Source organism: Taurulus bubalis (genome assembly GCF_910589615.1).
Source record: "Taurulus bubalis genome assembly, chromosome: 2".
NCBI lineage: Eukaryota > Metazoa > Chordata > Actinopteri > Perciformes > Cottidae > Taurulus > Taurulus bubalis.
The window spans coordinates 13,333,982-13,358,481 of NC_136590.1; the positions used below are offsets into that span (position 1 = coordinate 13,333,982).

The 24,500-nt window shown below is 40.3% G+C and overlaps 1 protein-coding gene across 2 annotated transcripts; it reads left to right on the forward strand.

Moving 5' to 3' along the window:
- The first annotated feature begins 484 nt into the window (after nucleotides 1-484).
- mybpc2b (myosin binding protein Cb) lies at nucleotides 485-24,371 on the forward strand. Of its 2 annotated transcripts, XM_079237171.1 has the most exons (29): nucleotides 485-528; nucleotides 7,333-7,350; nucleotides 8,810-8,830; nucleotides 14,050-14,118; nucleotides 14,271-14,419; nucleotides 14,504-14,621; nucleotides 14,734-14,782; nucleotides 15,016-15,075; nucleotides 15,197-15,360; nucleotides 15,519-15,651; nucleotides 16,851-16,975; nucleotides 17,121-17,226; nucleotides 17,466-17,635; nucleotides 17,940-18,105; nucleotides 18,240-18,346; nucleotides 18,449-18,478; nucleotides 18,602-18,744; nucleotides 19,350-19,509; nucleotides 19,653-19,757; nucleotides 19,852-20,040; nucleotides 20,154-20,288; nucleotides 20,514-20,681; nucleotides 20,782-20,870; nucleotides 22,394-22,589; nucleotides 22,753-22,892; nucleotides 23,047-23,206; nucleotides 23,402-23,538; nucleotides 23,758-23,944; nucleotides 24,228-24,371. In XM_079237171.1, exons 1-29 carry the CDS (start codon nucleotides 507-509, stop codon nucleotides 24,251-24,253), a joined length of 3,342 nt encoding a protein of 1,113 aa, XP_079093297.1. In that variant the 5' UTR covers nucleotides 485-506; the 3' UTR covers nucleotides 24,254-24,371. The 2 variants fall into 2 exon arrangements, with proteins under 2 accessions (XP_079093297.1, XP_079093298.1); XM_079237172.1 differs by lacking the exon at nucleotides 8,810-8,830 and having other exon boundaries at nucleotides 492-528.
- Nucleotides 24,372-24,500: the final 129 nt, after the last annotated feature.

Sequence of the window (24,500 nt, forward strand, 5' to 3'; positions counted from 1 at the left end):
ATGCTGTGTCAGGTGTGTCAAGCATCAATCATAGCACGTATTATAAATTGATTTTCAAATACTTAGTTGTCTGCGTATCCAGTATGCTAGAAGAAACCACAAAACTACTTGCAAATCCTGCTCTTAATGTGGGTTGAAGAGGTGATGATCCAATCATTAGTGTAACATCAGGCACCGGATAAAGTGTCAAAATGTAGTTACTTGTTGGTCATCTCAGTGTATTCTCCATTTCTGCAGCAATTAGAGCTTAACAGGTTTAGTCAGTCCATTAATGTCATCATAAACCGTCTAGTCTCTGCATTCACGCTCTCAGAGAGTGCTTCTCTTTTTCAACTCCTTAGGGATGTCGTCAGTGTCTCTTGCAGTCCTCGCTCACTGGAGGGTGTGGGTGACTTGAGTGCCAGAGGAGATTTGAATATCAGAGAGAGGGAGAGGGAAGAAATAAAAGGAATAAGCACCACAAGCTCTCCGTCTTGCAGCAGCAAAGAGGAGACACAGGAATAATCATGCCTGAGCCAGTCCCTGCAGGTATGCAGATACTTTTTGTGAAAGCATAATTCATTTTAATTAGTTTAGAGTTACAGTGGTAAAGTGGATGCTTGAATATGGGTTGCCTGGTTTGTTTGGAGATATAGTTGCTTGCAATAGTTACATATTACTTGTATATCTGAGGATGTTGCAGAAATTGATGGCTTATATATAATGTCAGATTTCTTAAAAATATTGTATTGTGGTGTAACTCTAACATCAATTATTTATTCATTGTGTGTATGTATAGTTTGTAATAAAAAGAATGAAATGATGCAAATACATATATGTATATTTCGTTTTGAAGAGGAGATTATATGCATCTGAGAGCGGGATGCCTGCTGTTGTGGTGTAAGATACAAACGGATCAAAGTTGATTAGTTTAATATTCACTCTAGCATGGAGGCAATAATTAGCTTTAGGAGCATAAGACTCCCAGGTCATAAGACTCCCCATCTGAACCACAAAAGTGTTTTGCAGCCCAACTGAAGCAAACAAAAATATCAGATGACCTCAACGCTTACTGTCACGTGTTCAATTTCATTTTTGCAGACAGTTTCATACCCCTTCTCCTCATCTGAGAGCAGAAATAATAGTTGTAAACCGCGTTTAACAGACTAACTAAAATGGTTTAATGTAAAATTAGATTAAAAAATAAAGTTAAAGTTTTGATATCACAATGGCAATGAACCAAAATAGAACAAATACTTTAAAATATGATCTACAAATGATAAGACTGTTTATTTGGCTCATGCTGCTAAAGATTCATGTGGCATTTCAATGACTGGCTGAACAGATTGGCCATCTCATAAAGACACACATTCTGCCTATTTGGCTCCTTGTTGTTATCTGTTAATGAGGAATATGTTAAAGGCCATAAATTAGCACAACCAGCTGATATGACATCATCAGTATGTTAGTGACATCTGCCCAGAGAGGGCTACATCATGCTGAAACGCTTCCACAAACATTATACAGCAAGTACAGAAGGTACCACTGCTGCCTGCAGCTACATGTGTACTATTTCTGTACTGTATGGCGGGCCAGTTTATGTTTCATGGGAGCTATATTGCTGACTAGCTTCATGTACTCTACAGAAGTCAATACTATATAATTTTTAATACAATATTCACAGTGGATTTTGTTTTAATTCTGTTACTATGACTTTCTTTCCTGAATTACAGTACAACAGTTTTTGATGCTTTTTAACAAAAGTCAACATTAGTGGACTAATAAACATGTTAATGATTACATTAACCCTTACCCCTAAACCTGTATTTTCATAGAAGTGTGATTCATAAAATGGTATATTATATTAAAAAAGGCAAACAATGGCAAACAAAAAAAAGTTAAAGTTTCATTTCATATTATTTTGCGGATTCATTTTCCTTTTAAGATAATATATATGTATATATTTTTTTCAATATTCTTTCTCCCATAAAAGTGTCATTTGGCAGACAGATAAGCGAAAGTCATAGCAGATGAGTTTGTTAGAGAAGTTGAGTTTTACAGGCCAAGCTTGTGGGAAGAGTGTTGAGCCCAAACCCCTCCATTTAATCCCTACACCGCCCATGCTGTAACAGTAAATGTTATGGGCTTTGCTGGACTTGTTTTGCTGTCTTTGCGCATTGCTCCCAAATTGTACTGTGCATTATTTGGTTGTTTTTTTTCTGTAGCCGTCCCGGCGCAGATCGTTTTGTAAATCTAAGCCAGGTCCTTTTTATTTTTAACCCAGAAACATTGCCAGGCACTACTTTTATTTACCATATACAGCCTCAGAGTTAATCCCTGTAATGTGGATATGATCCCACTTTCCTTGTGTGTCAGCACCTCCCACCTCTCTTTCATTCCAAGCCAAACTGGGGGTCAGATAGCCAGCCACTGGGATTTAAACAGCTCAACAACTCTATGTGTCTTACACTCCCATGAAACATTTTCACCCTTAACTTAGAGTCTAACACCACTTATTTTCCCACTCTATGAACGATGTCTGTATTTACAAGCGAGATGAGAGGTTTTCTGTCCTGCTTCACTTAGCAGCCAGATCCCGCCCTCAGCTAACAGCTAAAAATACTCACCCATGACCTTTTTCACGTTTTTATTTTCCATTCCTCGTACGATTAGAGTTTCACACACCCGAGTGTATTCGGTTTTGTTGTAAGCCCCTTGCAATTTCATGTTAGATAAATCATTACATGTAAGACATCTATCACTTCCATCCAGAAAGTTCACTCATGGTCATCAGGCCCTCAATGCGATGTTGTTCCAATGTACTCAATCAAGCACATGACAGTTTTCTAGTCAGTGGTTGGAAGCTATAGGTGTGATTCATGGTTGCAATTCCTTCCATCACTATGACCTGAAAAAACACGATGAGGGCAAGTTGAACCAGACAAGTTCTGAGACGTTGTTTATCTTTTTGAGGATACAACAACTCTGACATGATGGAACAATGAAGCCTCTCTCAGATAATAAACCACAAATAAAGGCAATATACAAACAGAAAAACCCATCACAAAAATTCAAACGTAAGATGTAATGCTAGTTCTAATTGTTGTTGAATGATGACTATTAATAATGTTTGTCTGATATCGTTCTTCACATTAAATACATCTCACAGCTATAACCCATCACTTTCTTTATTCAAAATGAGGCAACAGTGAATGAAATATAACATTTGATATAATGAAGGTATGGAAATTTAATATGAAATACTAACAATAATAATAATATAATAACATTTTCTCAAATAAAAGTTTATATTTTGTGGCAAAATGACGAGAAAGGGCGCTGATTTGGCAGGAAGTGTTTTAATGAGCACAAGGCAACATTCAACAAGTCCAATGTATTAGAACTTTCAGCGTATTCTTATAGTGTAAATGCAGCCCTCTTAGATCACTTTCCACCAATCTAACCATTTGGTTGAAACACACACCTTCGGGGTCCAGTTTACAGAAGAACTTGGCCACGCATTTGATTTACTTCGGTTGGATCATGATAACCTTTTGGCAGAACACACAATTCTGTTTCACGACGCAGTCATTCTTCTTTCTACGAATCGCCAACTTCCTAATCTCTAGGAGCTACCTGTTATGAAACCAAAAGTTCATCATAACAAGTTACATAAACTGTTTTCTCATGAATCCAAATGTAGAGTAATCAAACTGTTATATGATGATTTTCTTCAACAGTATTATATTTAAAAGGATATATTTATGTTCTAATCATAATGTCAGTTTTACGTCATGTAACAAACACTTAAAGCTGTGATTCTCAAAACTTTTTCTGTAAATAACATAATTGTGTGACTTATCTGTGCTTTTATCAATAACAGAATAAAGACAATTGCAATCACTTTCAAGTAAATCAGATTGCCCCATCAGACAATGTTTTGTGTAAGTTCTATCTGTGCAAAAAATTACTCATATTTAGTTACTACTAAATAGGTCATTGTGGAAAACAATAAGCTTTTGATTTTTTTTGCCAAACAGAATGAGTGCAGATATGTGAGCCATCAGGTTGTATCAGTATTAGTGGCTGCAGTGAGCTGCTTTCCTCGACACATATGTTATAAACGGGGTTGTAGATTTGATACGGCCTCTCTCAATTCATGCTCAATATTGAGCTTAGATCTGTTTTTTTATTTTGAGAAACGCAACAGCAGGAAAAGACGAGCTCACGGAGCTCACGGCGTCGCGTCAAATTGCGCATGCGCAAGCGTAACCTGTTAACGGCGTACCCATTTACCCGAAAGTACAGGCATTTGTCCATGTATTTATTATTGACTTAGTCTTTTATCCGTGTACTTTGTACTTTTGTAATATGTGAAGCCAGCAGCTCATTGTTGGGAGAAGACACGAGCACTTGGTCTCGTTTCACCTGGAGCAGGAGAGCTGCTCCAGGTTCAGAGAGCTGCTCCGGTGCGAGGAGAACTCCGCTGCTCCTCACAGGAGAGCTGCTGTTGCATCTTCACCCCGGGAGCGTTTAAAACGCAGATATAGTGGTCTACTTTTCACGCGACATATTTTTCGACGCTCTCTGTCCGCTGGTGTGTGTGCTCAGCGATCACCTGTGTGCGCGCGCACGTATCTGTGGGCAACGGGGCGGAGAGGTTTTTTGTGTGTGTTTTTGAACGATGACAAGCCGGAGTGAAAACAAACCAAAATGAAATAGTAACGAGGCTATTTTTAAAATGTAGGGAGTAGAAAGTACAGATATTTGCGTGAAAATGTAAGGAGTAGAAGTAAAAAGTCGTCTGAAAAATAAATACTCTACAGGCAGAGGTGTCAAATAACAAAGTACAAATACTTCGTTACTATACAATTAATAAACAAATAAAAGCAAGATAGCTCAGAGGAAATTCTCCTCTTATGCCGTGTTCACACCGGACGCGACGCGAATTTGCGGCGCCGCGTCCACCGCCGAAGTTTACTCGCGCGAGTAGAAAGAGGGTGTTCACACCAAACGCGAATTTGCGGCGCGACCAAAGGGGCGTGGCTTAGCTCTGTTGCTTGCCTCTGTGAGAGACAAGCGACGAAGCTTTCATTTCCGCTATCGACCATAGAATAAATAACCACTAGTTCTGCTTTTTATCTGTTGTGGAAGTCCCAAACATGTCGGAACATGAAACGCCTTCGTATTTGGGTTCATAACATCATCCGTAGCCGCACACAGCTCGGTGAATTTCACCGACTCCTCCAGGAACAGCGTCTCGCGTATCTCCGTAAAACGATACCGATTATGCCATCCACCATGGAAATAACCACCAGTTCTGCTTTATACTTTTTGTGTAAACTCCACAGACGGCGGTGGTGACGGGCAGAGCTTCTCAACGCTGATTCTCAACGCTGATTGGCTGCCGCAACTTTGCGTCACGCGATTTCTCCGCCAGAGTTGGGATAATTCAACTCACGCGAATTCGCGCCGCGTCCTTCGCTTTGTTCGCCCCAGGTCAAACGTTCTGTTCGCGCCGCCTCCAACGCGTCTATCTCGCCGCACATTCGCAAATTCGCAAATTCGCGCCGCAGCGCGTCTGTGGATTGACTTAACATGTAAACTGGTCGCGCCGCAAATTCGCGTCGCGTCCGGTGTGAACACGGCATTAGATCTAAAAAATAGAATAAGGATAGCTGCAGAGAGAATTGTGAGACAAGTAAATTGTGTGTCAAGTAACGAAGTACAAATACTTCGTTACTTGACACCTCTGCCTGTGTCACACTCCAAAGTGACTACAAACACACACTACAAACTGTTGCTTATAGCAGATAAAAACTATTAAATGATGTGCTGTGATATCTTCATAAACCGTTTAGCATGCTGTCTAAAGACACCAAAACATATTCAACGGTCAGACTGCCCCATACCTTTTTTATGTCTGGGTCATTACACACTTTGTAAATCAAGCTGTCAGTGGTAAACACGGAAAGGTAAACAAAGTGAGGTCAAGACCTGCAGTACCTCAACTGAACTCAAGAATATATTTAGGATGTAGTAGAGCAACTACAAACAATATAAAACACATGCATAACTCATGCTTCCAGAAATAAACGTAACATCACTTTAGATAAATATGAACAGAATATAATACCACAAAGAGCTTGTTTACATACATAAACAAAATAAGGAACAGGGTAAAAAAAAAAAATAGCCCACAAGGAAACAAACAAATAAACAAAAAACAAGTATATCTACGAAGAATCTACAGCACCTTTTACAACTTTGCTAATATATGAAACCATGGACAGTCTCTGAGGGGGGGCATTTAAACTGTGAGGAACAGCTCTGCAGAAGTTGATAACCAAAAATGTGTTGGAGATGATCACCCCAAGTGCATTGACTTAGCAGATATTAATGCAGATTTACACTCGTATTTATACCAAAGTCTTCAAGTTCCCAATGTTTTCCTTCTTTGTGCAGACAAAGCAACAAGCCAATACTGTTTTGTTACTTAGTGTTCAGAGACTTCTGTTCTGTAAGAAGCCATATGAGCTAAACATAGTTGTACACAAATGTATAGCATCAAACACAGCGCTCATAAGATATCAGCTGTCTTCATGAGGACGCAGGTGTGCAGAGTCTGCCTACAGAACGATATATATAACTTGTCTAACTTTAGCTAACAGCCAAGTGAATACATTGTAAATTCATGTAATTTAAGACAAACCTTAAGTGACCAGAAAAGCAAGCAAGGTCAAGTGGGTTGACTATTCAAGGAAACTGTTCAACTTGAAAGAACGTGGCATGACTTCAGGGAGGTCATCAGACACCGTCCCTGGCCTTTAGCTGCTACTGCAGTGGCCCCCAGAGAGATACCTGAGGAGTGGGGTATATTATGTGCATCTATTTCAGTTGAGAATTTCCTTTTACCAGATTTAGGCCTCAACTACCCCACCCACTCATCCTCTATAGCTGGGCCATAGAAACATGTCTCGCCAACAGGTGAAGATGGGACAATGAATTTATCAAATAAGAGGCAATGCGGCTTAATAGAATTTTCAAAGATTGTCGTCTCACTGAATGTGTCCTCTTACCTGGTTGGTAAAAGGCCTATTGTAGATGTATGGACTAAGATTACCAGTTTCAGATGTACTCTAAACATTCCTGAAATAACAGTTTTATATAATGACATCAGTTTCAGACAAACATCCAGTTAGATATGATGAACTGAGAAAAATATGGATCAAGATCCATGACCACTCAAAATGATTTAAGATAACAAGCAAATTCTCAAAAAACTTAAAACAGATATATTGTTAATATGTGTAAAAATACAGTTTCTAATCATCTCCTTATTCTTTTTCTCAGATAAACCGGAGGGGCAGGGTAAGTCAGCTGCTCCACACATTTGCCTACTGACCTTTTATGGGCCATCACATAGTCACTTGATTTTGGCTCTCACATTTTCACTCTTGCTCACATATCATGTCGACTGTCCGTGTCAAGCAAACACTCTGACTCTGAGGGTGTGTAATCAGCATGCACCATTCTTCATCACACTTTGAATTGAACTAATGTATGCCATGCATATGTTTCTATATGTTTACCTTCAGGCATTTTCCCAGAGAATATGTTGCACTGTAGATCATCAGGTTACTGAAGCTGTTAACTCAGCTGTCTTCAGATGATGGAACAGCACAGGCGGCACAATGGGCAAAAGGCGTTGGTTGTCACAAGCCAAATTTGAGTGTAGTCATGTGATACCAATCTGTATTTTATGTTACACACTGACGCAATACATTTGCTCAGCTGTTGGGGTGTATTAATATATATGTGTTTTCCAAAGTGGCTACCGCGGTATTACTTTCCCTTTTATGTCTAACAAAAATCCGTTAATTTTAGCCCCAGAGGAGCCAGCGGAAGAGGGTGAGGGACAATGATTGGCTTTTTCTTTTCTCCCCTTTTTTGGGACTTTGAGTGATTCAGTGCATTCACATGGTGTTATTATGTGACATGGAGTGGGTTTGAGTTGAGTGTTGTGCATCAGTCTGGGTAATTATCTGAATAATACAGAACAAGTGGTTTTGCTATAGATAATAAGTAGAACAATTACTGAATCAAGGTGATAGGCCCATAAGTCAATCACATCATACGAGACAACATGAAGCCGCTGAAGGGGGATAATGCAATTATTATGCTACTTTCATTCAGCGTGTTTGTGTTTCTTAGTGAGCCTACAGAATGTCACATATGAAACTACATCTCGAGTGTGCAGCAACAGATTGTATTTCCTCAGTTTGTTGTAACAATCTAATGTCATGCACTCTGCACATGTACGTGTCTTACAGTGACAATCCATGTCTTTCTGTTGTGTTGTGTTGATGACCTGCCCAATGGGAATTCATTTTCTTGTTTCCTTTTTGGTGTTTTTTGAGTGGAATTTCTTTTTGAGTTGTTTTGCATGTTGGACTTGTTAGATTGTACATACATTATCTATATGTATGAGACAGACAAGACCGGCCATCTATATGGATTTTAATACTGACTTACAAAACAACCCACATCTGTGAATGCTCACAATGCCCTTTAGGTTGCATTTCACTGTGGGCATGTAATGTATGATCACATACAGTATCTGTTTACATGTTTTAGTGGAGTTAATCAGGAGATCCTCCTGTTTCCAATCACTTAACCATGATTTGTATTTGCCTGAACTGCAGGAAGATAAAGATGGTAGGCACTTCTTAGTGTCAGGGAATAATACACTTTTTCTATTACGTTTTGCCTCAGCACCCTCAATTATGACTAGATATAGTGAATAATTGCAGTCATTCATTTTCTTTAGATGAACTCCCCACAGATGGAGGTAAGAAAGAATCCTGTACTTTGAATGTTCTGGTTCAATATGTCCGTCTATATAATCCATCAGATGTATTCACATATAAGTGCATACATGTGCCACTCGGTGTGACAATTACACTATCTGCATGACTGTTCAAAGCTCCTTTACGTTTGACTCAGGTGACCTGCATACCGTTTTGTTATGTGTTTTTTAACACCCCAAAAATACATGAATTCATATACAAACTGAATGTCTTTGAATTAAATGAAAACATTAAAAATATGCTTGTCAATGACTGATATGCTGCCATGACATACATAAAATAACAGGATTAGAAATGTCGAATGCCTTGTGTTTTTTGTCATCACTGGACTGAAATATACTTTATAGTATATGCTATGTGTAAACGTAACCTTGGTTTGGTTTTCTATTTGCAACATATATGTATACATGTATCATATATGTATTTCCACGTGCAGTATACAAGTATATATTGTATTTTAAGTTCTGGTTTCTAGGTGTTTCTACTGTAAGTGTAGATATGTCTGTGTTGTATTCATCAACGTATATATTTATTATTGCATGGAGTAAATGTGTCAAAGTCAACTTTTTATTAAATGTGATGGTGCATGGTGCTTCTGTTTTTTTGTTTATTGGTCTCTGTTGCAATTGTACGTCACCTGCAAAAAGCATTTGCTTCCTAGCTGCTTTTTTCAGTTGAGTTTGCTTCCTTGTCTGCAGCAGATTCAGAAGCTGATGGGGATGGTAAGGAAGAGCAATGTTTATAGTGACATGTCTGTCAATTATTTACTTTTGCCCTTCCAAAAGTATGGTTTGAGTGTTTTCCGTTCATGTATAATTTTGGTATTATGTGCTAGTCAAGATGTCACATAATATATGAAATGCTAAGTGGACCTCTTATTTGAAATATGTTTGACTACTTCAATTTGGACTGAAATGACGGCATGAAAAACAGTTACAATGGCTTTTTACAAGAAAGAAAATGTGGTTCCCATAGTTATATTTAAGCCTTTTTTGGCTTCTGTGAAAACAAGGTGCTTAGTTTGCTCTGTAGAGAACTTTTACATTTTCTTTTAATTGTTGACTGACTGTTACCAAAGATAACAGCAATTGTGTTTTGTTTAAGTCTCTCTCTGCAGTGGTTTGTCACAGAGCTGCTAGCTAGCATAGCTGCTATACTATAAGCAGGTTAGCTCCGCTTGCTTCAACCCTCATATCTTACAGATGCCATGAAAATCTCCCCAAAAAAGTTGTTAGCCTCAGAGTAAGCAACACCTCAGGCCTACAACTCACCATATCCTCGTCTGTGGAAAAAGGGAAACAAGATGTGGACTAACGTGGTCTCATCTGTAGTTTAGTGTGTGATGTTAGTATTGTCTCATTCATACATCTCACTGACAAATTATGCTGTTAATGTCCTTTTAGCAATTCAGAATTGTTTCCCCATGTGAAGAGTGCTGCTCATCCCATTCCATCTGCAAGCTATGATACCAGCTCTCATTTGCCTCTGTCCCTCTGGCAATTTAAACAATGAGAATGGAAACACAGCTGTGCTTTATTTGGAGTGTGTATTGTGGAACAATGGCAGCTGTTGCTGCAAACATACCAAGTGTCATCTGATTAGATGACACTTGTATTATCATTGTGTTGCACAGGGAAATGGGAAGGAGGGCTCAAGCAGTGAGGTCATCCAAGATCTCTCAGTCAGTACATTGATGCTTCCATACTGCACTGTAGGAGAAGACATATTGGGTCAGGTGTTATCCTCTATCTGATGGCCAAAGACTAAACCATGGTTGTAAATCACTGCAATGCAGTGTGATTCAGAAGTCAGCCATCCAAAAATGTTTATGCAACTCAGGTTTTACTAGTGAAATTCAAGAACTTTTATTCATGTTACAAAGTTGTCCTTCTCTGGCCAGGGTCTTTCAAGGCCACAGCTCTCAGAGTGATGTGTTGGACTATCTGCCATTTATCTGGACTGATAAGGGGTGGATTGAATGGAGAAAGGTTATAGATGTGCCAAGACATCAGGGAGCTGAAGGCTGCTAGTTTCTTGTGGTGCCCTTCAAATTGTATGTGAAATGTCCTGTACCTGGTGAGCCTTAGGGGAAAAACTGACAATAATAATCTTTTCCCCACTTTCTCCACTGGGAGAGAGATGTTGCATTCTTCGGCTCTGTAGGCGAGAGGTGGGTTTAGCCAAAAACTCTTCCAAAGGCAGCGTAGCTGGTTTGTGTCCTCACAACCACACCGCTATATTGGGGAGGTGAACTGAAACTCACCCTAAAATATGACCCGCTGAGCAAAGAGAGATCAAGCAGTCAGGGTGAGATCACCAAATGTTAAGTTCGGTTACTGCTATGGATGTCACATCCATAAAGTATTTGTGGAATGAGTCCTGTGATGCGTCTGGGAAGCTTTATCTTTTCTTAGCATTTATGTGCACATCTCACTGCGCGCTGTTCCATGAATGCCCTTCACGAAAGTCAGACTCTGCAAGCTCCTCCTGCAGTACAGAAGCATTGGGTGCCCCGAGGAGAGAAAGGTATACTGTTCTGCAGATGTACCAGGCAGAGCTCAGCATAAGCTGCGACACATATAGTGAAAAGAAAAGACAAGCACGTTGGCAGCGCATGATTAGAGGAAAACTGGAGCATGAAACAAAGAAGTAAAAGGGCTCAGCAAGTGGAAACACTGCACAGTACAAACACCTTGTGGTTGTCTCTATCGGCCATGAGCCTCCCACGGTGGGAGCACAGCTGTTTCTCTTTGGCAAGCTTTGCAAAATGCTAATTTTACATGGTGCGGAAATTTAATTCAACACTATAGCGATTCGCTAGCAATGCTAGCACGCACGCTAGGCTTAATCCAAAAACAGCAGCTGAGGAAAGTTCAGAGGGAAACCTGAGGAGACTATTATTTGGTCAGAACTCAGACCAGTCTAGATGCCAGGCCATTCATATCCAATTTTAGTCATGGGAACCGGCTTATACAAATACTAACCTGCCTTTTTGGGGCACCTCAAAATATCTTTAGAGCATCAATGTACAGTTTGCCTCGTCTTAGGGTATTTTGAGAGGGAAAGCCGACGAACTTGATACAAAGTATTATATGTCTGTCTATATTATTTAGACAGCCCCGGGTGCTCTGTATGAGGTAAAGTAATTGCCGTGTTAGTGACAAGTACCCTTGCAATATCAGTCCAAAAGAAGTAATCATGGTTATTTCAATTTATCACAAGTTTGGTGACTAAAAGTGCAGTAATCAACACATTTGATTACTTTATGTTTTGATTGATAACATTCACGTTTTCTTTTTTTGGTTTGTATTTCACTGTGTGGTGTATTAATGTAATAATTCGACAGAATGATCATTCTGTAATTGCTGTTCACTTGCCTCAAGAGTTTTACACAGACTTATGGTACAGTATAACTGCAAATTGTTATACTTCCATATGTTGAACAGGGATGCTTGTTTTTCCTAAAAGCAAACCCTGCAGCGGAGGGTAGAGTGAGCTGGAGGCACATATACTGCATGCAAATGTGATGTTATGAAATGCAGTTGTTATGTATTAGTCAAAAGTCATGGCAAATGAAAATGTCAACTGTTTGGATTTGTGAGGCCAAAGAATGAACAGAGGGATTCTTGAAAATCTATAAATAAACACTTGCACTGTAGAGTATGACTTCAATTGGATAACAATGTTGATGGCATATGGAGTGTTTACTGATTTGCACCTTGAATGCTAAATCTTTGATATGGGAAGTAAGTGCTGATGTATGGAGCCCGACAGGTGCACTTGATCTTGCTAGAAGATTTATATTTAGCCCACTAAGGGTTCATTAATGCATTCTGGACCTTCTAATTGGTTATGATACTTTGCTTAAGCAATTATGTGTCACTGGAACTGTTGCTTGCCTGAATACATGAAACATATCCACGTTGCACTCTTGAAGTGTTTTCCTGGTCATATGACTTTGTGTTCTGAAGCATCAAATGTCCAATGGCTCATTTCTTTTAATTAATTTGCTACTGTACATACAGTAGAGCATGTCATCTTATGATTTTGGGGGGGGGGAAATGTATGGGAACAAGTTACAAAATGTACAGGCAGCATACAATATAGAAAAGTAACCCACTATAAAGTAATGTGCCTTTTATTTTAATGCAAAAGCACAAAACAATAGCCCAGCACATTTACTTCACATATTTGTAATGTAATTTGTCAAGAAAAGTCAGAACATGGCTAATTGTGCTTAAAATCATGTACAAAACTATAGGAAGCTGTTACATTTGTGATAAGCAATAATAACAGTCAATGCATTTGTTGGGAAGATAAGCTAAACTTTTGCTGCACGTCGGTGCAGTGGCTAGCACACAGCAAGAGGGGCCCGGGTTTGATCCCCGACCGGGCGGTCCTTCTGTGTGGAGTTAGCATGTTCTCTCCCCGTGGCAGCGTGGCTTCCCTCCGGGTTCTCTGGCTTCCTCCCACAGTCCAAAGACATGCAGCTCAGGTTAATTGGAGACTCTAAACTACCCGTAGGTGTGAATGTGTTGTTTGTTTCTATGCCCCATGATGAACTGGCGACCTGTCCAGGATGGACTCTGCCTTCGCCCGATGTCAGCTGGTATTGGGTCCAGCGACCTCAGGACCCTAAATAGAACAAGCAGTTTGGATAATGGAATGGAAAAAGCCTCACTCTGCAATGATACAACGGGTTTTGATATATTTGATACAGCTTTAATAGAAAGCTAGTTTGGGAATATTTGGTTGTAACAATAATAATACGTATTTGTAGAGCAAATAAAAAAGGTACTTAAATGCACTTTACATGGTAAAAACCGAAACAATAAAAAAATACCAATACTAACAAATCAAGACATAACAGTAAAAAAAAACAACATAGAATTAAATGACCTCAGTAGTATATTTTTCCAGAAACATTTTACTTGTCAAACTTCTCCATCTGTCTTTTAGTGTTTTTTTGCCAAATGTTGCTTATTATTTAGTGTGTATTGTGTGTCATATATATTGTATGTGCGCAGTCTGTGTGTAAGTCCTGTGATTCAGATCTTTTCATAATTGTTCATAAAAATGTCCCAAAATGTTACTGTGTCATTTGCACTTTGGTTTGTTGCACACTGAGGACATTGCCAATAACAATGAAGGGCTTTATTTTCCAGAGTAAGTGAACTAATGTCTTTCTCCTCTTTTTCAGAGTCCGGGTCGACTGAGCTCACTGGGCTCTTCGTCGAGAAGCCATCAGAATATATAGCCGCTGTTGCAGGTTAGAAACGCGAATGGATAGAATACGGCATATGATGAACAGGCCCCCTCCTTAGAGTCTGGGAGCAAAGGAATCAGAAAAAAGGAGCTATCCATACAATGTGTGCTGGTTACATAATGTCATATGACTTAATTGCTGTTTGTAAATGGCAGGAATGGATCTCACTATCATAGCCAAAGTTGATTCGACCACCCTGACAAGAAAACCCACCATGAAATGGCTGAAGGGAAAGTGGCTGGACCTCGGCAGCAAGGCTGGAAAACATATGCAGTTTAAAGAAACGTATGACAGGAATACTAAGGTTTGTGTTCGACAGAGAATCTGATTCTCTTCCTTTAGAAATAACTAAGACACTAAGAAGTAATTAAGCAATCTCTCCCCCCAGATCTATACTTATGAAATGAAGATCATCAAGGCGAAAGTTGGAGATGCTGGGGGCTACAGGTGTGAGGTCACGGCAAAAGACAAGTGTGACAGCTCCAGCTTTGAGATCTCTGTTGAGGGTGAGTGAAAACGGACTCTGTCCTGCCATGGCTGCTCACAGATTCCATACGTGCTGATGTTTTGATCTGATCCAGCACTAATGTGCGCTCTCTGCAACTTCTCTTGTTACAGCTGCACAGGAGGAGGCGCAAGCCGATATTTTTTCTACCTTCAAGAGAGCGTAAGGCCACCTCGGTTTGCATTTCAGCCTGTCCCAGTGGAATATGTGAATACACAACATGGAAAAAGCATACATAGACTATTTTGTGTGTGTGTGTGTGTGTGTGTGTGTGTGTGTGTGTGTGTTTCAGCACAGGTGGTAGATGACGGTATAGTAAAGTAAATGTGCCATGTCAGATGGTATGCCTGATCTTGTTTACACTCTATGTATACTGTATATTTATTTACACACAGGGATGCTGGTGAGGACGACGGAAATCTGGATTTCAGTGCTCTGCTGAAAGCCGCGAAGAAGTGAGAAGCTAGGCACTGTTTGCAAATATAGCGAGCACACAATATGACTGTGTCCTTGAAGGAAAACAGTTGTGCTTCTCCAGTATCAATTGCATAACTGTTCCTTTCTCTTGACTAACAGGAAGAAGGTAAAAGAGGAACCAGAGATCGACGTGTGGGAATTGCTTAAGAGTGCCCATCCGAGCGAGTATGAGAAAATTGCCTTTGAGTATGGCATCACTGACCTGAGGGGCATGCTAAAACGTCTGAAAAAGATGAAGGTCGTCGAGCCCAAGCACAGCGAGGGTAAGTCAGATTTAACCTCAGAGGATGTGGAGAGGTAAGGACAGCTGGGGAGGGAAACGGGCAAGAGGAAGGGCTCCATGAAACTGGACACAGAAAATAAGAGAAGCAAGGTTTTCACTAACTGATGAGTTTTTTTTCTTTTCTGTCCACAACCACAGCTTTCCTGAAGAGGCTTGACTCTTGCTACTCTGTGGAAAAGGGCAAGAAGATCGTCCTGAGGTGTGAGGTGATGGATCCGGATGTGCAGGTCAAATGGTTGAAGAATGGCCAGGAAATCAAACCCTCAGCCAAGTACATTCTTTAAAGCACAAGCACACACACACACACGCACACGCACGCACGCACGCACGCACGCACACACTATAAATAGTCTATGTATGCTTTTTCCATGTTGTGTATTCACAACATGGGGGTCTCCGTGAAGACGACACACTCGTAGATATTTAAAAGTAACAATAATTAGATTTAGGTGATTGTACACTAATGAAAATATAGTGAATATTATATTCCATTTCTGCCAAAAGATACCCTAAATCCTTCATGCTGGCCCTTTAAGCCAGGCTCAATGCCAAGGCATCGTATGCCTTACGTACACCAATGCAGATACACCCCACAGAAAAAAACAACAACTAATTTCATTGCATTTGAAGGCCTGGATGTGAGAAAAATCTATGGCTCAGGTGAAAATGTGAACGTAGCAACACTGCCTAGCGCCAATACTACAACAGTAATGCACGAGGGCCAGCTTTGAGTGCATATCGATGAATTCTTTTTCAAGCCCATAAATAAATAAAGATATTAGGTTAGAGGCAATAGGTTGTCTTGTATTACACAAGCACTTATCAATAATAGGCGGTTCAGTACCCAAACATGACATCAATTGGACTCAGGACAGGTTTAGATTAATGTGACACAGCAAGAAACTACGACAAAGAGGTAAGATGAAGCTTCACTGTCAAATGACACAAGCAGCAAACATTTTGGAGGTAAACAACTTGCAAAATGGGCTCACTGCCCTCAGGTGCTTGTAAACCCTGAGTACTTTAAACGCAACAAATATAGGAAATATGTTCTTCCCTGACTGCTACACGTTAATAATATTGGTGTTTACCGCAAACCCAGAAGTGATAGGACCAAACAAGAGCTTCAGTCTAAAAATTTTATTGTTAAGTTTGACACCAAACAATAAACATACCTGTCGCACGTAGTTGGCATTCCCCATGATAGGTAAGTGATATGTGACTATGCCTGTTTGTATATGTCCTGTAATGTGGGGGGAGAGTTAATACACCTGCCCAAATCCTCAAATTGGCTACACATTAGATGTGTCAATCTTTAAAAAAAAATCCAACATCACCTTAAGTTAGGCCTATATTTCAAATAAGACCTACATTTTTTTTTTCTCAATATAATTATTTTAAAAGATTTGGTCTAAAATATATCACTGGCTTGATAAAGGAATACTTCTAATTTATTTGTTCCTTTTTAAGGTACATCATGGAGGCAGTCGGGAACGTCAGAACACTCACCATCAATAGGGCAACCCTGGCTGATGATGCTGCGTATGAGTGTGTGGTTGGAGAGGACAAGTGTTTCACAGAGGTCTTTGTCAAAGGTGCAGCATCTTTTCTTTTTGACAGTTCATCAGCAATAAAAATGTGTAATTCATGTGAGGTTGTAAACCTTTTAGAAAACCTTATCAATAGCATTGAGTTCCTGTTAAATGCATGGATCATGACACCCCTCTCTGCTCCTCCCAGAGCCTCCTGTGACCATCACCAAGCTGATGGATGACTATCATGTGGTTGTTGGAGAGAGAGTGGAGTTTGAGCTTGAGGTGTCGGAGGAGGGCGCCCACGTCATGTGGTCAGTATTTCTGTAATTTAGCAATTATGGCGCAATCGAGTTTGGCGCACACAGATATCTTTCTTTCACTCAGTTGAATATGGAAATTCATATGTTCCAAAGCAGATTTTAACAGCCACTAAATAGTGGCAACCTCATCAAATTTACATCAGACTCATGCTTGCTGTTACTATGAAGCATCAAATATTTAGGAGTGACGTGTTTAAAAAAAGATGTGCTAATTTTCTATTATTTTCCAGGTACTTTGAGGATATAGAGCTTCTAAAAGACAAAGACTCTGTCAAGTATCGCTTTAAGAAGGATGGAAGGAAGCACACGCTTGTCATCCTGGAGGCCACGCTGGACGACATCGGAATGTACCATGCTTGGACCAACGGGGGTCATACTAAAGGAGAGCTGGAGGTGGAAGGTAACACTAGAAAATATTATATTCTAATTTGTGTTTTAGTGTATGAAGAGTTTTAAAAACAGACTTTATTTTATATAGATTTACTATGGGTTTTCTGTCATTTAAATGCAGTGCTGAGGATGCAGCTGAGTTTAACTGCTGGCCCAAGGCCTTAAAGCCTCGCTTTACAAATCAACTAACAACTCATGGCAGTGGGTGTCAAGATGTTGCAATCATGAACCTTATTCTCCCTCTCGCCACTACCTGCATACACTCTTCTCTCCAGCCTGAACTGTTCTCTTGTGGTTTCCAATGTCTTATTCAGAAAAACAACTGGAGGTGTTGCAGGACATTGCCGATCTGACAGTCAGGGCAACAGACCAGGCTTTGTTCAAGTGTGAGGTGTCTGATGATAAGGTCACAGGAAAGTGGTTCAAAGACGGAGTGGAGGTCTTGCCAACCGAACGCATCAAAATGACTCACATTGGAAGGTACAAGGACCAATGAATATATTCAAATGTCTTTTTGGGATATTTGTCTTGACTAAGGACCAAACACATTTTGAATTGTTTGCCTGTATGTCATTCTTTCCTTTGCACCATATCTTCTGTGTTTCTTGTTTCAGGTTTCATCGCCTGCTTATTGAGGATGTGAAGCCAGAGGATGCTGGAGACTACACATTTATTCCTGACGGATATGCTCTGTCCATATCTGCCAAACTCAACTTCTTGGGTGAGAAAGAAAGAATGACCGCAAAGGTTTTATCTTGGATGTGTTAATTGATCATCAGCAGCCTACATAATATTGTCAACTCCTTTTTTTTTCTCAAAACAGAAATTAAGGTTGACTACGTGCCAAGACAAGGTAGGTAGGAGCCTTGCATTACCTCACTTCACAAATATATGAAATCTCTCTTAACTCTCTTATCGTCATATCCGAAACCCAATTCCACATGCACTCTTTCTTTGTATGTTGTACACAAACCAGATCCCCCAAAGATCCACCTGGACACCACCGGAAACATGGTGTCACAAAACACCATCATTGTGGTGGCAGGCAACAAGCTCCGCCTGGATGTGGAGATAACAGGAGAGCCAGCACCCACCGTTGTGTGGTCGAAAGGAGATAAAGTAAGTACGGGACAAGTAAAGGGTCACTTACCTTTTCACGACCTTGTGATTCTGTGCTCTTTATCTCCTCTCCCTCTGTGTCTCTGTCACTCGGCTTTAGTTTAACTGCTACATCAGCCCGTCCAATGGGAATGTTTGTGCCCACGGGCAGTTATATGGGCACAGGGGTGCAAAAGAGACTGTCTGTATTCAGTCAGACTGCCCAGGTGCCCTTTTTGGAAACAGGATATGTCTGTGTCCTAGTGTGATAACTCCATGCTTCATAATTTGCCTCAGTTTCACATCACTATAATGCTCTGGCAACCTCTGGTTAGCTTAACTGCTGCCATCGTCTCCCTCTGGTCAACTCAACTGTCTCATGAATGCCCTTTTGTTATTTGCCCCAAAGCCTCTCTGTTTAGCCAGTGTGCTGCTCTACGTGGCTTCTAACCTTAATTTAATTTTCACACCTCAACCTGTTTAGTTCCTCTGCTTGACCAAGAAGTTGCTTCCTTAAGATGAAATTGCGTATTGATTCTTTAACACATCAGATTTTCTGTGCCGATTTGAATGACGAGTGCAAACTTACCTAAGGCGCTTAGACTCTGCAATTTCCCTTTTGTTAGGCAATTACAGACACCGAGGGGCGCATGAGGGTGGAGGCCAGGAAAGACCTCAGCTGCTTCGTGATAGAGGGGGCAGAGAGAGAAGATGAGGGCAACTACACCATCTGTGTTACCAACCCTGCTGGAGAGGACAAGGCTATGCTGTTTGTGAAGATTGTGGGTAAGTGAAGATCTTAAAGGACAATGTCAACTGGCAGTAACTGATGTGCCGCCATGTGGTTTACACATCACCAGTTTCAAATAATTGATATGTATTTTAAACCTTTCTGATGTACGTTAAAACTAACTGTCATCTTATTTTAGATGTGCCTGACCCCCCTGAGAATGTGAGATGCACATCAGTGGGAGAGGACTGTGCCAGCATCCTTTGGGATCCTCCTGTATTTGATGGCGGTGCACCACTCAAAGGTAAAGTGTACACTGTGTCTTAACCTTTTCATATGTAATGCACTACTAGGGTTTATGGGTGTCTTAAATTATGTTTCTGTTTTTTCTCCATCAGGTTATCTCATGGAGAGGAAGAAGAAGGGCTCCTCCAGATGGACAAAGCTCAACTTTGATGTCTATGCATCGTCTGAATATGAGGCTAAGAGGATGATTGAAGGTGTTATGTATGAGATGAGGGTGTTTGCCATCAACAGCATTGGCATGTCTCAGCCAAGTCTCACCTCCAAACCCTTCATGCCTATTGGTACGTAATCGCAGGCATCTTTACTGAGTCTCCCTTAGCTTCCTCCCTCTGTGCAGCCCTCATCTTCTGTCAACTCAGTGATTCTCTTGGGTCTCTCTTTCTGTCACCCTCAGCCGCAACTAGCGAGCCAATACGTCTGACAGTGCATGATGTGACAGACAACACGTGCACCCTGAAGTGGCAGGCCCCGGAGAAGATCGGAGCTGGAGGCCTGGATGGCTACATTATTGAATACTGCAAAGAAGGAGGTGATGAACCCAACAGTTCTGTTTGCAAAAATTTGAGTATTCACGTATAATTTAAATACATTATTGAATCAAATTATAACTTAAGGATATGTTTTTGACAGCTGAATTTATATGCATAATGATATCATAATGATAATATGTAATAAGACAACAAAAACCTCCAAAGCAACAAGATTGAATTCCCAATTACTGTGATTTACTGCATGTAATTCTTTTTTATTTCAGACACTGAGTGGGTGGTGGCAAACCAGGAGCTTTGTGAAAGGCAGGGATATGTGGTGCGTGGCCTCCCCGTGGGAGAGAAGATCAACTTTAGGGTGGTGGCAGTAAACATCGCTGGAAAGAGTCCTCCAGCTGTGCTGGGACAGCCCGTCACCATCCGTGAGATCATGGGTGAGTCAGTCAGAATAAGTTGTGAACAGTATACACATCATATTGAGTAATAGTTTGTATAGGCAAATGCTTCATACTACAATGTCTTTTCATGCGATAGAGTATCCTAAGATCCGCCTCCCTCGCGAGCTGAGAACCAAGTACATCAGGAAAGTTGGAGACAAGATCAACCTGACTATCCCCTTCCAGGTTTGAAACATCTTTCATAACTTCATCTTTCATAATTGCATTGGAAGTTGTGTTACAATGTACACAAATAAACCACATGAGTGGAATATACTTAAACAAATATAGGCACCATGTCTTTTAAAGGGAGACTGTTTACAGGTGTTAATGCATATCTGAAAATGGTTTATAAAGGCTTTTGTATCTCCAGAGGGAGCTGCATTGAAGAAATTACATCTCTTGTTCAGTTGCTTTTTGATATTCTTTTTTAATCTCCACCTTTAGTCAGTGTTAGTTCAATGCTAACTTGAATGAGAGTGCCCTTTTTATGACCCAGCTTACTTTAGTTAGTTTAGTTAGTAGTTAAACTATTAGAAACAGCAGATTTTCCTTTTCCTTTAACCTTTTAAGCCCCGAATGGACCTATATAGGTCCTTTTTTAAATTTTAATTAAACTGTGTAAAACATTACAATAATCATGAACAAATATATTGATGCTACACATCAAATTAAACAAGAGAACATGGGCTACAATAATTAGTCAGCCATTTCAACACAACTCAAACACCAACTAAAATAATTAATAAAATAAAATAGTTATAATTTTGTCACAAGTCAGCCCACTATCAGAAAAATGCTATCAGAAAAAGACAAATAGTAAAAAGCAAGACAATTCCACACAGATTCCAAATCTATTCACCAAATCCCTCTGCTGCAAAGCATCACTGAGATATGAACCAAAGTCAGCAAATTTTAAAAAAAAATTGAGAAAATAGCAAATATAAGAAAAAATGCATTTCCCTCAGTAAATCCCCACTAATGCAAGTTTATTGAACATCATAAGTCATATACAAGTGAAATAAAAGGTTTGCTAAATGAAAAAATTCAAATGTCACAGATGCGCGAAAATATGCGCAAATGTGCCGAAATGTGCCGAAATGCAAATTTTGGAAACCTCGCCTGAATTCTCTCTGTACTTTACCCAATCTGACTTTGTTCTGCTTCACTTTTTCAAGTGAAAACAGTGCAGAGAGACTGTTCACATATTGTGCTATGATTTGGGAGAGCTTCAGGGCTTAGTGAAGCATCATTTCAAGGAGATAATCATCCTGAAAGTGCTTTTTTCTATAGGCGGACCTGGAACTTTTATTTTGTCTGTGTTTCAATCTTTATTTACTCTTAGCCAGCAACATATATACTAATATTTACACATCTGACCAAAAGCTCACAAGGGTTGCCTTTATTATAACACCAAAATTATTCAAGTAGTCTTTGTTGTTGCAGAGATACACCCTTTTTAGTTTGGGTATGCTATTTCAAGCTAAATCCTAAAAAATGCCTTGGGGCTCAACAAGACTTATAGACAGAAGCCTATAACATACACAGTGGTTATGTTTCTGTGTTGTATTGTGTCAGTTAATATATTAATAGGTACCATCTAGCTCTTAAAAACAAAGAGTGTTTGACCTCAATCATTTTGGAAATTTAAATATTGCATCAAAAGCTATCATTCATCCTGATTAATGGGTTACTTTTCTGTCTTATAGGGTAAGCCCCGTCCTATCGCAACCTGGTACAAAGATGGTAAACCCATTGACCCTGCGATGGTCAATGTCCGCAACTCAAACGTGGACAGCATCCTCTTCATCCGCGAAGCAGAGAGAGAGCACTCTGGAACGTATGAGCTGGTGCTGCAGATCGAGAACATGGAGGACAGAGCCAGCCTTGTCCTCAGAGTTGTGGGTAAGGTTGTCAGGCCTCTACATCTCGGGATGTCCGTTTCTACTTTATCTGTCAGTGTCTGCATTTCAGCGAGAACTATTAGTTTAAGAAATAATTCACACCCCTTGGACAATCTGAAATGAATCAAAACTGAAATTCAATTAACATCTGTTATTCCATTCAGATAAACCTGGACCTCCTCTGAACATGAAGGTGACAGACGTCTGGGGCTTCAATGCAGCTCTGGAGTGGGATCCCCCCAAGGATGATGGCAACTGTGAGATTATTGGATACACCATCCAGAAGGCAGACATGAAGACTAAGGTAAGAGAGGAAGCAGAGGTAGTAGATCAACACTACAGTCACTTGCTTTTAGGGCCTGCAGCTCAACCATGAAGCTGAGATCACCTCCTTGCCAGTTGACACTTGGTTTATTTTATATGCTCAATTTGTGGTTCACCTTTTCCTCTCTTTTCAGGACTGGTTCACTGTTTACGAGCACAACAGACGAACAAACTGCACAGCCTCAGATCTGATCATGGGCAATGAATACATGTTCCGCGTCTACAGTGAAAACCTCTGCGGCCTGAGCGACGAGGCACGCTTAAGCAAGAACACAGCTACCATTGTCAAGACAGGTGTGTGTGTGTGTGTGTGTGTGTGTGTGTGTGTGTGTGTATGTGTGTGTGTGCGCGCGCGCGCAATACAAGTATTTGTTTGTAGTGTGGATTGCACTTTACACCGTTATTGGAGATGTCAAGTAAAATGTGCCACGTCTGCTCTGATTTATGGGGGTTGACCATGTTTTCCTTCCCTCGCACCCTTCTCCATAGGTATTGAGCTCAAAAGAAACCCCTACAAGGAGAAAGAGAACTTGTGTGTGCCCAAGTTTACTCAGCCCCTGGTTGACAGATCCGTAGTGGCCGGTTACAGCACCGCCATCAGCTGCTCCGTGAAAGGCTTCCCCAAGGTAAACATGCATGTTAAAATAGCCTGGGGGAGTGTGAGTTACAAGAGGAGGCTGACAGTGCCGGTTCTCATAAAGAAATTAAAGTCTGAAGTTTCCTGTAAAATGCAAACAGTCGCCTTTCATATCAAACAACCCTGCATGAAAAGAAAATATTCTATCTAAGAATTAGATTTGTTGCACCTGATTATTTACTAATTTGGCTTTTGTATCACGTCTCAGCCTAAGATTGTTTGGATGAAGAACAAGATGATCATCGGTCAGGATCCCAAGTTCTTGATGCGAAACAACCAGGGAGTGCTGACCCTCAACATTCGCAAGCCAGGCACCTTCGACGGCGGCAAATACTCCTGCATGGCGGTCAATGAGCTGGGCGCGGACGAAGTGGAGTGCAAGCTGGACGTCCGAGGTAAGAGGGGATGAGAGGCGGATGTGAGGGCAGAGATGATGGAGGAGGGGGAGCATTGGTAATATGAGTGCAAGATGGGTTTCTTTTGTTGGGTGGAATGGAGACGACTACGTGGTTAGTTTTGATTATGTGATACACACTCAAAGCCAAAAGCTGACGGTGTTATGACAGCTGCAACATAATTGAATTGTTTGAATGTTGATATGAAAAACAATACTTGCCATTTAATTTAGGATTATTTCTACGAAATCTAACTCCCATCGTCTGTCCTGTCATCCCACAGTTGCCACAGACCCAGACAAGAAGTGAGAAGCCGAACAGCAAAGAATGTGAAATGATACGAGCCAAACAGTGAATATGTGTACACTGTCAAGGGTGAATCTAATAAAATTTAGTGATACTTGCTATAAATAATTGTTTATTTTGAGTATGTTTAATTTTTTATGTATATTGTTTTAGTCATACACACATTATTCATAGAAGAAAAGAGTTCACAACCCCTCCACACACAACTAATCAGGAACAGAAAATGTAAATAAATGGCACATTATTATTA

What these genes read in the sequence shown, in the direction of transcription:
- mybpc2b (XM_079237171.1), top strand. Translation starts at nt 507, where the DNA reads ATGCCTGAGCCAGTCCCTGCAG. An exon ending in CGTATGACAGGAATACTAAG is followed by an intron (nt 14,420 to 14,503) that starts GTTTGTGTTCGA and finishes CTCTCCCCCCAG; the next exon opens with ATCTATACTTATGAAATGAA. An exon ending in CAAACCCTTCATGCCTATTG is followed by an intron (nt 20,041 to 20,153) that starts GTACGTAATCGC and finishes TGTCACCCTCAG; the next exon opens with CCGCAACTAGCGAGCCAATA.